Source organism: Ochotona princeps, chromosome 2, assembly GCF_030435755.1.
Source record: "Ochotona princeps isolate mOchPri1 chromosome 2, mOchPri1.hap1, whole genome shotgun sequence".
Lineage (NCBI taxonomy): Eukaryota > Metazoa > Chordata > Mammalia > Lagomorpha > Ochotonidae > Ochotona > Ochotona princeps.
In genome coordinates, this window is record NC_080833.1 from 164,572,936 (window position 1) to 164,588,693 (window position 15,758).

The 15,758-nt window shown below is 47.4% G+C and overlaps 1 protein-coding gene across 3 annotated transcripts in view; it reads left to right on the forward strand.

Moving 5' to 3' along the window:
* Positions 1-13,832, forward strand: part of FAM20B (FAM20B glycosaminoglycan xylosylkinase) — a 37,080-nt gene extending 23,248 nt beyond the window's left edge. For all 3 annotated transcript variants that reach the window (XM_058660722.1, XM_058660721.1, XM_058660723.1), the window contains exons 4-8: positions 1,445-1,554; positions 8,647-8,818; positions 8,980-9,171; positions 11,130-11,189; positions 12,793-13,832. In XM_058660722.1, the coding sequence (XP_058516705.1) occupies positions 1,445-1,554; positions 8,647-8,818; positions 8,980-9,171; positions 11,130-11,189; positions 12,793-13,024 (766 nt within the window). In that variant the 3' untranslated portion in view covers positions 13,025-13,832. The remainder of the gene's footprint in view (positions 1-1,444; positions 1,555-8,646; positions 8,819-8,979; positions 9,172-11,129; positions 11,190-12,792) is intronic.
* The last annotated feature ends 1,926 nt before the right edge of the window (positions 13,833-15,758 follow it).

Below are 15,758 nucleotides of genomic sequence, written 5' to 3' on the forward strand. Positions count from 1 at the left end.
CCTGTCTCCTTTAGGAGCTTGGGTAAATCCTGCTCTCGCTATACTCTGGCACCTGGCTTCGAGGACCTTTTGGTCCTGTTTTCTTCATCCTCAGCCCTCCTCCTGTTTTCAGTTTGTCAATCAGACACCACCTGGGCATGAAGATTCATATTATTTCATTTTTAACCCAATTCTTTATACTATCCACTATTGCAGTTTCTGTTAGCCTACTATTTGTGAAGTGGTACCTGATTGGTATTTTGTATTTCCCCAATTGTGGAAAGTTGTCTTTTCACAGCAGGACAGCCAAGGCTAACTGTAAGTGAGACGGTCCTTGCGTAAAATAATCACTTGCGGTGTTGGTAAAGTGTTTGTTTGTGGCTTGTACTAGAAGTCCTTCCCTGTCGACACGGTCCAGCCAGTCCTCCCGTCTGCTGTCGGTTGTCACGCAGAGGGCCACGATGACGCCGACCTTGGCGCTGATGGCTGCTCTGCTTTGGCCTAGTAGCAGGTACAGTTAGCTTTGTGCTTTGCTCTGCGTGGCCTCTCACACCTTACTGCTCGGGATCACATTACAGTCAGTCTCTCTGCTCTTGCATCAGGCGGTGCCCTGTCAAATTTTATTTTATTTTGACAAGTGTGTAGAGTCCTTTGCTCTGGCAGCTTTTCTGTTCAGGACAGAATTAGCAGCTGAAAGGAATGGATTACTTATCTCTCGGCCTTCAGTTGTGTTAACAATTTTTATTTATTGGAAGCAACAGAGAGAGCTCCATCTGCTAGTTCTCCAGTGCTCGTTCTGGCCAGGTTGACACTTGGGTACTCTGACCCTCCCTCCCTCCCTCCCTCGCTGTCTCTCTCTCCCTCTCTCTCTCTTTTTTATTTTTTAATTTTTTGTTCGAAAGGCAGATTTACAGAGAGAAGGAGGAACAAAAAGATCTTCTGTTTGCTGGTTCCCCTCCCCCCAAGCAGCCACAACAGCTGGAGCTGAGCCCATCTGAAGCCAGGAGCCAGGAGCTTTTTCTGGATCTCCCAAGAGGGTGCAGGATCACAAGGCATTGGACAATCTTCAGCTGCTTTCCCAGGCCACAAGCTGGGAGTTGGATGGAAAGTGGAGCAGCCGGGCACGAACTGGCGCCCATATGAGAGCCTGGCACGTGCAAGGCAAGGATTTAGCCACTAGGCTATCACGCCAGGCTCTCTGCTGGTTTATGCGAAGCTTGAACCCATTTATGAGTTTAGACTCATTTTTTCCTAATGCATTGTTAATACTTAGTTTTCATTTGCATTTTGAAAAATTTCCAACAGAAATGGAGAGAATAGTAAATAAACCCATATATAAACTTCCTAGAGGTAGCAGTTGCTTGTATTTTCACAGATTTGCTTTATCTTTCTTGCTGATGTGCTATGAATATCCCTAAGTAACATCTCTAAAGATTTCCCCTTGTTTTCTCAACCCCCCAACCAGGATCCTGGGTTTCCGCCGAGCCCCGCTGGTGGTTGGCCGCTTTGTCAACCTGCGGACAGAGATGAAGCCTGTTGCCACGGAGCAGCTGTTGAGCACCTTCCTAACTGTAGGTAAGATGACGGACAGTGTTTAGCTAGGGGAACACTTCCTACCCTGTGTGGGGGCGTCACTGAGCAAGCTGGCTCGTGACTGAGCAGGCCGGCACCTGCTGTCAGGTTGTGGAGGGATGCGGATGGGAGGGGAAGTGAAAGGTTTCCAGTACACCCTCTTTTGTGTCTGTGCAAGTCATTAGCTGATAGCGAAAGCAGATTATAAATGCATTTTCCTCTGCAAACTCAGAACTTGGACAGCCTTACCAACCTTACAAAACTCGTGACTTGGTGACTTTTTCATGTATCTGTTTTCTGGAGAACTAAGTTCCTGCTTGAGGAGCCCCTCAGGGAGTTCTATAGAAGGATCAGAAGAGCCGCTATAGGTCCTGGGCCTGGACAGGCTCCACCGCCTCACTGCTGGGCCTGGGCCTCTGGCTTGTTTTCCATCATCCCTTGTGAATCAGGGAATCTGGCCCAGAATTCTCGGTCCTGTCCTTAAGGAGTGATAGGAATGAGAAGAATTTCGAGGTCATGTGGTCTCTTGTCTCGGCTTCTTCATGGTGACTCATCTTCAGTGATCCAGGCTTCTGTGTTATGGTATGAATGTTGAAATGGACATTGCAAGGTGAACTTTACCTTGGTTTTTGCTAGAGTGAATGGATTTACATTTAAAATGAGGTAGAACTGAATATTCCAGGGACTTAGGTCACATCATCATTCAGAATTTAAACTTGTGATGTTCGGGCTTGCCTCTTACAGATAGCCAGCAGCATGTGGTCATTCAGAATTTAAACTTGTGATGTTCGGGCTTGCCTCTTACAGATAGCCAGCAGCATGTGGAGTCACCTTCAGTTGTTTGCTCAGCCTCCTTTGGTTGGTCAGTTTTATGCTGAGCAACTGTCAAGTTCCTGGGAGCCATGAGAGGGGACAAGAATTGCAAGCCAGGGTCCCTGTTCTTAAAAGACTCTCATAAGGCTTATTCCCACACATTATATGAAGTGTGGGAGAAGCACAGGCTGGGGAAGAGTTTTAGAGGAGCTGCTTTTGCTGCCTTAAGAATTTTCAGGCTGCTGGGGCCAACATGGTGGCACGCTCATCCTCTGTCTGCAGCAGCAGCATCCCATATGGGCAGGAGTTGATGTCCCCGTTGCTCTGCTTCTGGCCCAGCTCCGTGCTTACAGACTGGGAAAGTAGCAGCGGATGACTTGGGTTCTTGGGTCCCTGCACTACGTGGGAGACCCGGAAGAAGCTCCTGGCTTTGGATTGGCTCAGTTCCAGCTGTTGCTGCCATTTGGGGAGTGAACCAGTGAATTGAAGACCTCTCTCGGTCTCTCTTTTTCTCTCTGTAAAATCTGCCTTGCAAATAAACTCTTCAGGGTACTGATTTTCTTACTGTTGAGTTTGGTTACTTGTTTATGTGAGAGACAGAGCCACAGACTAAGAGGACATCCATCCGTTGGTTCACTCCTTAAATGTCTGCAACAACTCGGCTGGGCCCGACCGAAGCTGCAGGCAAAAACTCGCAGACTGCACTGTGTGGGGCGGCGCTGCTGCCTCCCGGGGTACGCGCGAGCAGGGTGCTGGACTGGTATTGCTGCCTCCCGGGGTGCGCGCGAGCAGGGTGCTGGACTGGCGCTGCTGCCTCCCGGGGTACGCGCGAGCAGGGTGCTGGACTGGCGCTGCTGCCTCCCGGGGTACGCTCGAGCAGGGTGCTGGACTGGGAATTGAAGCAAGACCAAGCAGGACTCTAATAATACGGGACTCAGAGTTCCCAAGCAGTTTCTTAACTGTTCCTGCCTATTCCTGATTGCTCCCATCTGAAAATTCTTTGAATATTTAAGTGACAGTCCTTGTCAGGTGTGTCTTTTGCAAATATTCGTTCCCACTCTGACTTGTTCTCTCCTTTTCTTGGTACGATAGGTTGATATAATGATACATTGCCCCTTGATCTTAAAAACAAAGCACTTTCAAACTGTTATCTTCACATTTCATATAACTGAGGAAAAGTACAAAGGTTTTTCCAGAGTCACAAAGCTACTCATTGTTACCTAGATTTTATGGTGTCTCAATGTTTTATCTGCTTATGGTCTTTTCTATATATTCATTTGTTCAATAAAACTTGATTTCAGTGCTGTATGACATGCTCTGAATTGGGTGCCTTCTGACCTTGCTGTCCTCGAGGGATTTTGTGAGAAGGGGGAGCCAGACGTGCCCGGAGCCCATGGAGGGTGAAACGTGGGGGGCCGTTCATTGGTGAAAGTGATGATGCAGATATTTTCAGAGTGGTATTTTAGTCAAGTCTTAAAATGAGGGTAGCAGTCTTCTGGATGATACAATGGGAAAGAACATTCTAGGCTTGGACTCTTAACGTTGTTTGCACCATCTGCTGCTTAGCAGTCTGGACAATATGGATCCTTTCTCAAAATAATGTTTTTAAATATGTAAAATAAGAATTATTAACTACATTAAATTAAGCCAGTAGTATTAATCTCCTAATAAAAACTTGAAAGATAAATTTGTGAGATAATAACATGTGTTTTGTTAGTTAGCACATTATACTCTAGCACAGATCTGGGAACTACTCTAATAACTGCACACTAGCAATATAAATAGATATTTTGCGATATCTATAAGTGATTATATTAACGAAGCATAAAAAATCTGTACCCTTTGATGGCAAAGTCACAGGTAATGCTGACATTATAGTTTGGTCCCTGCCATGTTGATGGAAAGAAATGCTAAGATTCAGATTGGGGTTGTTTCCTTTCAGTTCTCAGACCCGAACTTATCCTTGGTCTAGGCGGAGAACAGACATGAACAGGGGTGTGGTGAGTGTAGGAGAGCTCTCGTGCCCAGGAGGCGGAGTGCGCGAGGGGCTGCCGTTGGGCCCCACCTACGTCTCCAGCATCCTCGTGGGCAGCAGTGTGAGTCCACTTCTGATTCAACTGGGCCCCTGCATTAGAGACCTGGAAGAAGTTTCTGGCTCCTGGCTTTGGCCTAGCTCAGACCATTGTGGTCAGTTGGGAGCAAACCTTTGGGTACAATACCTCTTTCCCCCTTCTCTAGTCCCCTTCCTCCCTCTCTCTGTAACTCTGCTTTCAAATAAATAAATACATCTTTTAAAAATGGAAATGAGAAGGTGGCAAGTGATGAAATACACGGGACATGGCAGCCAGCTCATTTGGGTTATCAGAGGATATCGAGTGCCTTGTCAGAGGATGGAAAGCAGAGCAGGTTGGACCACTCTCCTGGCCTAGTTTTGACAGCATGTGTCAGGGCGTGTGGATGTATTAAGGAGGACTTTGTTAACCAATGGACCTTGGAAAGATTTGCTCAGCCCAACGATGTGTTAGAACTATCAAAACCACTCAGGTGACACACTTAGAGCATTCTTCTGCACATTGGGGTCTGTAAGATGACAATGAGTGGACGGTCCCCATCGCTAGACGCTGATGTAGTTAGGCAGCAAGGAGTGACCCCCTACACTTCACCCTCCCAGCATCCCCTGCAGATAAGCATTGATCCACCCACCTTCCTCTGTGCCTCAAGCTTCCCCACCCGAATCAGTTGCTCACATGAGCTTGCATCCTTCTCAACTAGGTAAATAACATTAACATAAAATAAAATGAGTGTTGGGCCTGGCATGATAGCGTAGTGGTTAATGTCCTTGCCTTGCACACGCTGGGATCCCATATAGGCGCCGGTTCTAATCCCTGCAGCCCCGCTTCCCATCCAGTTCCCTGCTTGTGACCTGGGAAAGCATTCGAGGACGGCCCCAAGCTTTGGGGCCCTGCACCTGCATGGGAGACCTGGAAGAGCTCCTGGCTCCTGGCTTCAGATTGGCTCAGCTCCAGCCATTGCAGCCGCTTGGGGAGTGAACCATCGGATGGAAGATCTTCCTCTCTGTCTCTCCTCCTCTCTGTATATCTGCCTTTCCAATAAAAATAAAATCTTTTAAAAAAATAAATAAAATGAGTGTTAAAATGTTAGGTATAAGAAATTAGCTTGTCTGATGATGTCATTTCATGGGGTAGTAGGGCAAAGCACAGCATTGTTTACCTTTTACATTTTTTATTACTGAAAAAGTTTTCTATTTTGAGATCATTTTAAACTTCTGTAGAAGTTGCAGGAAATGATCTTGAGCCTGAAGATCCCTCCCTGGTTGGCACTGCTGGGCTACTGGAAGCTAGGTGGCAGACGATAATGTCTCATTGCTTTGCTTAACGTGTCCTTAAAATGTCAGTGTGCCCCAGCTGGCAGGACACACTCTTACGTAAGCACATTCAGCCATGGAAATCCGGAGATTAGCGTTGACCCAATATCGCCGTCTAATCCATAGACCTCACTTCGATTTCCCACTTGTCCTGGTCATGTCTAGTATAAATTCAGTATTCAGTGCTTTTCTCTATAAATTCCATCAGCCATTCCGGAAAAAAAAAATCCCTCTCCTTATTTGAGCGTGATATTGACATTGCTGAAGAGTTTAGGTCACTAACCTTACCGAGCACATGTACATGTGGGTTTGTTGAATGCCCTCTGATTGCAAACATGGGCAGAATCAGCAGAGAAGTGAGAATGCCCTTTTGCGCGTCACATCACAAGGTGCACGGTGTAGATTTGTGTGTCCTGTTACAGGTGAGAGGAGCTCTTAGCATTTCATTAGGATGGTGTTCCACTGGGAAGTAGGCCAGCATTTGCTGCGTTTGCTAATAAATAAGTACTAAATATTTGGTAGGCAGGTATATTCTAGAACCATATAAAGGGGAGCTGACAAAGATTCATGGAAGATACACATTATTGTACATAAACGTCAAATAGATCTATCTTTTTTTAAGATTTGTTTATTTTTATTGGAAAGTCAGATATATATAGAGAGAGAAAGAGAGAGAGGAGGAGAAACAGAAAGATCTTACGTCCAATGATTCACTCCCCAAGTGACTGCAATGGCCGGTGCTGCGCCGGTCCGAAGCCAAGAGCCAGGAACTTTCTCCAGGTCTCCCATGCAAGTGTAGGGTCTCAAGGCTTTGGGCCGTCCTCGACTGCTTTCCCAGGCCACAAGCAGGGAACTGGATGGGAAGCAGGGCTGCCGGGATTAGAACCAGCAGCCATATGTCTGACATTGTCTGTACCAACAATGTCAGAGTAGACTTAAATAAGATACTGATAGAATTATGATTCCTTATGGACTACACTATTGTAACAAAATGGGAAAAATCTGACGGGGGTTGGGAGTTTGGGGGGAAATCCCAGCCTACACAAAATTGTACCACACAATTCAAAATAAAAATATATTAAAAAAAAAAAAAAAAAAGAACCAGCAACCATATGGGATCCCGGCACGTTCAAGGTGAGGACTTTAGCCACTAGGCCACCGCGCCGGGTCCTAGATATATCTTTTAATTATATTTTTCATGACCTTGTGGAAGTACCTTCAAATCCCATTTCTTTTCTTTTCAACTTTTTTTTTTTTTTTTTAACAGAGATTTACACAGAGGAGAGACAGAGCAAATCTTCCATCCGCTCATTCACTGCCCATGTGGCAGCAACGGCCAGAGCTGAGCCAATCCAAAGCCAGGAACAAGCAGCCAGGAGCCTCTTCCGGGTCTCCCACACGGGTGCAGGGTCCCAAGGCTCTGGGCCGTCCTTGACTGCTCTCCCAGGCCAGGCAGGGAGCTGATGGGAAGTGGGGCAGTGGGCACATGAACTGGCGCCAGTTGGGATACTGGCACTTGCAAGGTGACAAATCCCATTTCTTATTAAACCTTCACTCACAATTTTAGCATTTACTGATAATCCTTGTTGGAATCAGTTATATTCGATTATTGCCCAACGGTAATTTTCTAATTTTATCCTCAATTGTAGATGTTATTATTTGCCATTGTGTTAAAAGGAGTCTTCCATCTACCTTCCTGCCTCATTTTTATTACTCTGAATTTACAGGCTTAACTACTGACTTAGACAGTTTGTTACTATTGTTGTGCTCAGAGAGATCCCTGGACAGGAGCGCCGGTGTCATTCCAGTGATCCCATATCTCGGAGCACTTCTTCACTGCAGTATGTCCAGGTTCTTCTTGTGCTTGTCCTGGCCAAGGGACAGCTGTGTTCCCTAATGAACTCTCTCTTTTCATTAAAGTAATAAAATGGAATTCAGAGGGGCCAGTGCTGTGGCCTTGCACGCTAGGCCTCTGGTTCCAGTGTTTGCTGCTCCACTTCTGACCCACCCCTCTGCCAATGGCCTGGGAAGGGAACAGAGGGCTTGCTCAAGTACTTGTACTCCTACACCATGTGGGGGACCCGGAAGAGTCTCCTGGGTCCTGGCTTTGGATAGGCTCAGCTCTGGCTGTTGAGACCATTTAGGGGGTGAACCAGCAGATGGAAGATTCTCATTCTCTCACTCTCTCTCCTTCCTTCTCTCCCTCCCTCTCCTCCTCTCCCCACTTCCTCTTTCTTTTTCTCTGTAACTCTGCCTTTCCAGTAAAAATAAAATAGGTCTTTTTTCTTAATGGAATTCATAATGTTAATATGTAGGTAGCATCTAATATGCTTGCTTGTTGCTCTGTGGGAGTCATTATCCAGGTTCTGTTAAAAAGAGATAGGACATATGTGTGCACACGCACACAGACACACGTGTGTCTGAGAATGTGTGAGTGTAAACCAGTGTTCCAATTCTGAATCAACAGCACAAGGTTTACTGTGAGCTTTCCTTTTCCTTCTCCGCTCCCCCTGCCTGTCCCAGGCCCATGCCCTACCCTGCGAGCAACCAGTCCCCGCACGGCTTAGCTCAGTAGGTGCCGCCTCCTTCCCCTCCTGGACATTGTGTCCAGACCTCAGCCCTCGTGGGGGAGGGGGAATGTGGGAGTGGTCTCCTGGGAGAGAGTGGGTGAAAGCCACGGAGAAGGGGAGGAAAAGGTACTTTCTGATGATGTGTCTCTCTTTGTACTTTCAAAAGAACTTTTATAGCCTGTACTCATATTACCTGAACAGGAAAATACGTGTGACAGATATGATGAAGCTGAGGATCTTTGTTCTCTTGGTGCTTGTTGACTCGGCTGCTTTTGGAGGGGAATTCTCCTTTCCCCGCCCCCCTCAGTGGTCTTTCCTGTCTTGCAGGGAACAACACTTGTTTCTATGGTAAGTGTTACTACTGCCGAGAGACGGAGCCCGCCTGTGCTGATGGAGACATGATGGAGGGGTCTGTGACGCTTTGGCTTCCAGACGTGTGGCCTCTGCAGAAACACCGACACCCGTGGGGCAGAACCTACCGAGAGGGGAAACTAGCCAGGTGCATGCTACTGTGGGCCACTGCTTCCTTCTCCCCAGGGCCAGGCCAGGTGCCAGCCTTGAGGAGCCACACTCTGGGGGCAAACTCGCTAAACGGGTCGTGTCATCTCTTTGTCTTTAATGGCACTCAGTAGTAACTCTGTTGGTGGTGCTTGCCTGCAGGTGGGAATATGATGAGAGTTACTGTGATGCTGTGAAGAAAACGTCCCCTTATGACTCGGGCCCACGCCTCCTGGACATCATCGACACAGCCGTCTTTGACTACCTGATTGGCAATGCCGACCGCCATCACTACGAGAGCTTTCAGGATGATGAAGGCGCCAGTATGCTCATCCTTCTCGACAACGCCAAAAGGTGGGCCGGGAGACACCCTTGCCCGCTACGGGTTTCTGTGCATAAACAGGACACAGAAATACAAATAAAGTTTTAAAAAAGCCAGAGGACACATTCTTTAGTATCATAAAGACATCCAGGGCACAGCCCCATACAAGGCCTTCGTTCCTTTCCACGTGGAGTCCTTGTTGTCCCACCCTCTGTCCCCAGAGATCTCAGGACTTTAAAAATGGTCCTGTCTGTAGACAGCCGGAAGTCTAGATCTTTAAATTGTCACTCCGTATATCATTCTTTCTTGACTGTGATGTGTAGAGTCTTGAGAAATACAGATTTAATAGAACATGAAATTTTTTCCCAATTAGATTTATGCTGTCCAAGTTTTAGAGTTAATCCACTTGATAAAAAGTTTTGCTAGTTTTGTGGCAGTTTAGGCCAAGACTTTGCTGTCCTGGGAAGAAGAGCAGGTACTTACTGATTACATATAAGAACAAACTGCTTTTTTCTTAAATAGGACAGAGTTGATTTTGTGATATATAGAATGTCCTTACTTAGTTGAGCCTCGGCTCTTTGGAGAGTGTATTGTGTCTCCGTTTTGGCCTCTGCATTCGCCATGGTGCCCAGTTCACAATCTCAACATTCCGCTACACTGAGCGAGTGTTTGCTCAAAAAAATCACCTCCTCAGAGCCCAGGTCTGTGCAGGCACAAGGTTCCTGTGCTGACGTCGGTGCCGGGAAGAACCTGGCACGTAGCTCCTCAGCAGGAGTGCATGGGCAGTGTTTGCAAGGTGCCACCACCTGAATACTGAACCGCGGATGCCTTGTGCTGTGTCCAAGCTGGTGGCAGCTGCAGAAAGTGGAGCACCAGCAAGCACTGCCTTGCCCTCCTCCCCTCCCCAGCAAAGCAGGTGGTGGACAACATTATATGTGTTCCTGAAAATCCATGTCTTTGTTTGTAAAAATGGCCATGTATATTGTGGTGCACCTGATATTTCCTGTATTTCATATATGTCATGTATATCAGAACAGTTGCTTTTTGAGTCCATTCAGGGTGCCATAACAAAATACTGTGGACGGGTAATTTCTGAACATTGTTTGCAATTCTGGAGACCGAGTCCAAGAGCAGGGCACTGGGAGGTTCAGTGTCTAGTGAGGGGCCATTTCTCCTAAGTGCTTGCTTCTCCGAGTCCTCACGTGACAGATGAGGTGCCCAGTGTTCCCACGGCCTCCTTTGCAAGGGCAGTAGTCCTCTGATAGAGGCCCCGCCCTGGCCTCTGTCCCCTGGCACTGGGGTTGGGGTGACAAACACGCAGATGTGGCAGTTGCCTTTGGCTTTCAATCCTGGAGCTACAGAACACCAAGGGCTTCCAGAATCTTTAACTGTTGAGATCGAACTTCTGGAAGAAGAATGGAAAATGAACAATTTTTTCCCAAATTACTTCTTTTCTAACTGTGAATTGTGGCTAAGATAATTTTTGTATCTGCTTTGAGTTGGGGTTTTCTCAGCCCCCGTGAGCAAGTTTTCCAGTCTGAATCTATATGGAAGATCACTGTGAGAAGCCAGGAGATGGTAATTATGAAGAGAAACATGCCATCTGCTTGTTGGGGGCCTAGTAGGACTCCTTGCCCCTGGGAGCCTTTTGGGTGTAGGAGTCTTGCAGTCGCCCCGTTGGTGCAGGAACACCACACTGTGCCGTGGTGAAGTGTGCACCTGCAGTATTTTGAGGGGGAACGCATAGGAGTCTTGCAGCCGCCCTGTTGGTCCAGTAGCACCGCACTGTGCCCTGGTGAAGTGTGCACCTGGAGAATAAGGATATTAGATCCTGTATCGAATTGGGCTTTTCAGTTTAAGATTTTTGAGCTCCTAGAGTGTGAAATTACCTCGGATCCCTTTTGGGTCTCTCAGATGATTTGCTGTTGCTTTGTTGCTGACGAGGGGCCTGGTGACCGCCTTGGATGACCAAGTCCTTTTCCCTTTGCAGCTTCGGGAACCCTTCGCTGGATGAGAGAAGCATTCTCGCCCCTCTCTATCAGTGCTGCATGTAAGTTCTGCCCGGAAAGTCCTTTGCCTGCCTCGCCTGCCTTTCGGGCTCAGGGAACGGGGGTCCTTCCCTTGGCCTCAGGACTTCCTGACACGTGAGCTGTGCTCTCCACCGCTTTCCAACCCAAGGCCCTTGGGCTCATGAGGTGCGGAGGCAAGTAACCCAGAGTCCAGAATTCATGATCGGTCATACATATCCTTATTTGATTCAATGTCTTCTGTCCTCCAGCCCTTCCCTGCTCCCACCTCCTCTCCCCCCAAAATAAGAATCCCAGTAAAATCTGTGTCCTTGACTGCAGCATCCAGTTTTCCCTGCGGTTTCAGGTCCTCTCACCTATCACATGTTACCTGAGACTTGCATATCTTGGCTTGAAATTGTATAAATCAAAAGTAACTTGTTGCCCAAAGTGTAATAGTTGATTTTTTAAAAGTCTGTATTAGAGAAACAAAAAAATTGAAAATCAAGGAAATGAGATAAAGAAAGAGCTATAGGTCTGCTAAAGTCCTCAGGTTGTGTACACCAAGATCCCACATGGTACTGATTCGTATCCTGGCTGCTCCACTTCCCTTCCAGCTCCCTGCTTGTGTCCTGGGAAGGAGTCAGGACGGCCCAAAATCCAGGCCAGCATAAAATCCAGGCCCAAAAGGCAGGAATCAGGAACACAAGCCTGGCCTCGCGTGGGTTTTGGGAGCTTGGTTATCTGGCCATCACCCGCCACCTCCCAGGATCTAGTTGGGCAGGTCACTGGGGTCGGGAAGCAGAGCCAGGGATCAAGGCCAGCACTCTGTGAGAGCAGGCAGGCTCAGTGCCTGCTCCTCGAAATGTTCTGGGCCTGGCTCAGTGCCTACATTGTTGCCTTGCTCGCTGGGATCTCATATGGGCACTGGTTTGTGCCCCAGACCCAGAAGAGGTTCCTGGCTTCTGGCTCCTGGCCTTGGATCAGATTGGATCAACTCCAGCTGTTGCAGCCACTTGGGGAGTGAATCAGCAGATGGAAGATCTTCCTCTCTGTCTCTCCTCCTCTCTGTATGTCTGATTTTCCAATAAAAATAAATCTTAAAAAAAAAAAAAAAGGAGTCGTAGAATCCAGCCCAGACTCTCTGATGTAGAATTCAGCTCAACCCACGGTGTTGCACAACGTCCGTGCTCCAAAACTTATCAATGACTTTGTGGTGGTGTTTTGAATGAATGAACTATAATTTGTTTAATACTTTTCAATTTTGCACATTCATATTGTTTCGCATTTTTCTATTGCAGCTAGCACTACAGTGAACACACGTAGATGTTTGTATATATCTCTAATTAATTGTAACTCCCTTAATATCAAATAGCAGTAATGCGGCTTACTCATAATGGACATTTTAAAAAGGTGAAAGAATTATACAATCTGAAGAGAAACCAGAGTATATAATGGACATTTTAAAAACAAAATTTTATATTTTTAAAAACAAATATTTTAAAAGCAAAATATTTCTTACTTAGAATGTTTTGTGATTTGTTGTTGTTGTTTGGGTTGTGTTTTTTAACTTGGGTCTGCCATACTGGCTTTAAACGCCGTCTGGAAGAGAGCCTGTGTAATGTGTCCTGAAACTTTCTCTTCCAGCATTCGCGTTTCCACCTGGAACAGACTGAACTACTTAAAGAATGGTGTGCTAAAGTCTGCCTTAAAATCCGCCATGGCCCACGACCCCATCGCCCCCGTGCTGGCGGATCGCCACCTGGACGCCCTGGAGCAGCGGCTCCTCAGCGTCCTGGGCACCGTGAAGCAGTGCGCTGACCAGTTTGGGGTGGACACTGTGCTGGTGGAAGACAGGATGCCTCTCTCCCACTTGTGATGCTCAGCCCCAAACAAGCGGCACTTCTTTTTACAGATAGAGAAACAGCACAATCAGTTCCAAAGGGGATGAGACGGATTGCCACGTGGCCTGCAGCAAGTTCTGTGACGGGGACAGGGTGGCCTTGGGCAGCTCGTCTTTGGTGTTTCTGCACTCCAAGCTGAGGCAAAGCCACAGGGGTCAGCGCGGGGAGCTTGCGGAATCCCCTTCTGAGTTCCTCGGCCCCGCCCCGGCCCGCCCAGCAGGGGCCAGCCAGGTGGCCAGTCTTGAGTCCATGCCAGAGGGTAGGGGACTGGGTGTGGGCCTGGAGGGTGGGCTTGGCACTGAACTTTGCAGTTCTTCCTCCACACTTGTGGATTTTACAGATACACATTGCAATCTCTTGTGTCTTTTTATTATTACTATCATTTTTTTTTTTTTTAGCTAAGTCTGGTCAAACTGGAAAGCTTACTGCTCCTACAGAGTGGTGGCAAATAAAGCCTTGCGTCTGTCGAGCCACGGCAGCACACGCTGTTGAAGGAAGTACACTCAAGATAAAGGAGAAAAGCAGGAAGGTGATCAGGCTTTTTGTGATTAAAGGGTGTGAGGTTTTTTTTGTTTGTTTTTATTTTTTATGACTTAGGAAGGGGCAGAGGAGAGGGATCCACTTGATAGAACTGAAATCAGGGAAATGCTGTAACCAGTGTAAAGGAGGACTCCCCGTGTTTAGGATCTTAAAGGTGTGTGAACGCCAAAATGTGACTTTGCACCTGAGTACAGGTTACTTTCAGAGCTGAGTCCAAAATCACCAAAAATGAAAAAAGAAAAACTCAAGAAAGTATTGTTAGAGCCCAGCACGATTCTGTTGTAGGAACGAACTCCTTTCCCTTGCTGGCTCCAACAGGCAGTTCTGTCCTGGGTTGGCAGAGCAGAGTGAAATGCCTGGACGGTGCGTCCACTCGCCTGTGACCCTGCTGGCCTAGTCTCTCTTCTGAAATGAACTGCCACGTGTGCCTAGAAGGCACTTGGTCATTCCAGCTGTTCCCAAGAGATTGGCAGCCCTGTTTCTCTTTGGGCCCTTCTTGAGAGATGATTGCGTCCTCCTGCTGGTGGCCAGGCTTAGCCCTGTGACTCGAGCCCTGCCTTCTGGAACCTCTGAAGTTAGGAAGGCTAGCAGAGTGGAGCCTTAAGATTGAATTGCTGTCAGATTCTAACTCTGCGTATAGTCTTATTTGGAGTTCTGAACTCAGGACGTGCTTGTATTTTTCCATCTTGGCACTCTCAGATATACTAACACATGTAGTGTTGACTACTGTAGTGAAGTGCAGGGCCAGGACAACCCGACGTGGTTCCTCGCCCGCGTGCACCCTCAGGCCTCTGCTGAGAGGTGTGAGTGTGTCCCACTGAACCAGCATGGCCAGATGTGGGATGCCAGCCGTGGGAGGGCAGTTTTAGGCAGCCACTGTTTCAAATAGCATTAAAATTTTAGGCCCAGTTTTTTCCGCTTTGAAAGAAACCTGTAACTACTCTAAATAGCATGAAATTAAGAAACTTGTGTATTTTTTATATTCTGAGATGGATGGGCTGAGTTTTAAAAAAGGGTGTTAGATCTAAGCAGATAGGTATTATCAGTCCATTAGCACACACACAAACTGCAGTTGAGTCGACAAGAGGAGGCATTCATTACACTTTGCAGGCTACTTAGGTGTGGCCAGAGCAATTCCCCATTTAGTTTCAGAATTCCTTGGGGCAGCACTTCCTGCAGACGTGCCGGGAGCCAGCTGGCAGGGCATGGGGGAGCGTGCCAGCTCTGCCCTCAGTAAATGTTAGCTGAGCTACATTAGGTCTTAGTGTTGTTTGAGACACTGGTGCCTTCAGTATGCCACACTGAAATGAATTAAGAGCTGTTCTCCTACTGGGAACTTAATTCTAACCTTGAAAACAGCAGGTTCTGCTCAGCATTAAAAAAAAAAAAAGAAAGAAAGACAGGAAAGCTGCTTTGAAAACGGCCTCACCGCTTCCACAGCACATCTGCAGCAAACAGAAAGCTTTTGTCCTTTCCCTTACCGTTTTCTGAACAGGGTAGGCAGATGCAAGCGCAGGACTGAATGTCCTTAATCAGAATTGGCTTAAGCTGCAAAACTCCAAGTAGGTGAGTCCTGGGGGCAAAACAGACAAAAACCAGAAAAACTGATAACCGTAAGAGCTCACTAGCAGAGCTCACAGCACGGCCGGAATCCTGTTTGAGGAGAGGCCTTACAATGGCTTGTCACCTGTCCTCAGTCATGGCTTCCTCAGAACCTAGGCGTATTCTGGTCACATCAGTGGGCTCTCTGGGGTTGGCATGAGGAAAAGTTTGCTAAGAGGTTTCATTCCACAGCTGTTCACACAAGACTGTGTTGTGGGTTCTCGAGGGGTGTAAGTGGTTTACTGCACACGCCAGTGGAATCTTGTTGGGTGATGAGTTAGTAAGGCACCGCTCCCTGTTTGCACTCGGGGCTGACCTGTCAAAGGAGGTTGAAGAAGGAAATTCAGGTACACCCTTTGTCCATTATTTGGGGAAGGATGGATCAGTCCCAAGGGTGACAGCATTTCAGTGTCACCCCAGGCAGCACTGTCTTCTGGAACAGGCCTTGGGCTCCCCTGCAGCTGTCCTCGGTGCCTACACGGGACAGCTCTGTCCTTGAGCCTTGTCGCAGTTAGGCCTGTAGGCAAATGATGCGAGGGATATGTATGTATATAGTCAGACATGTAT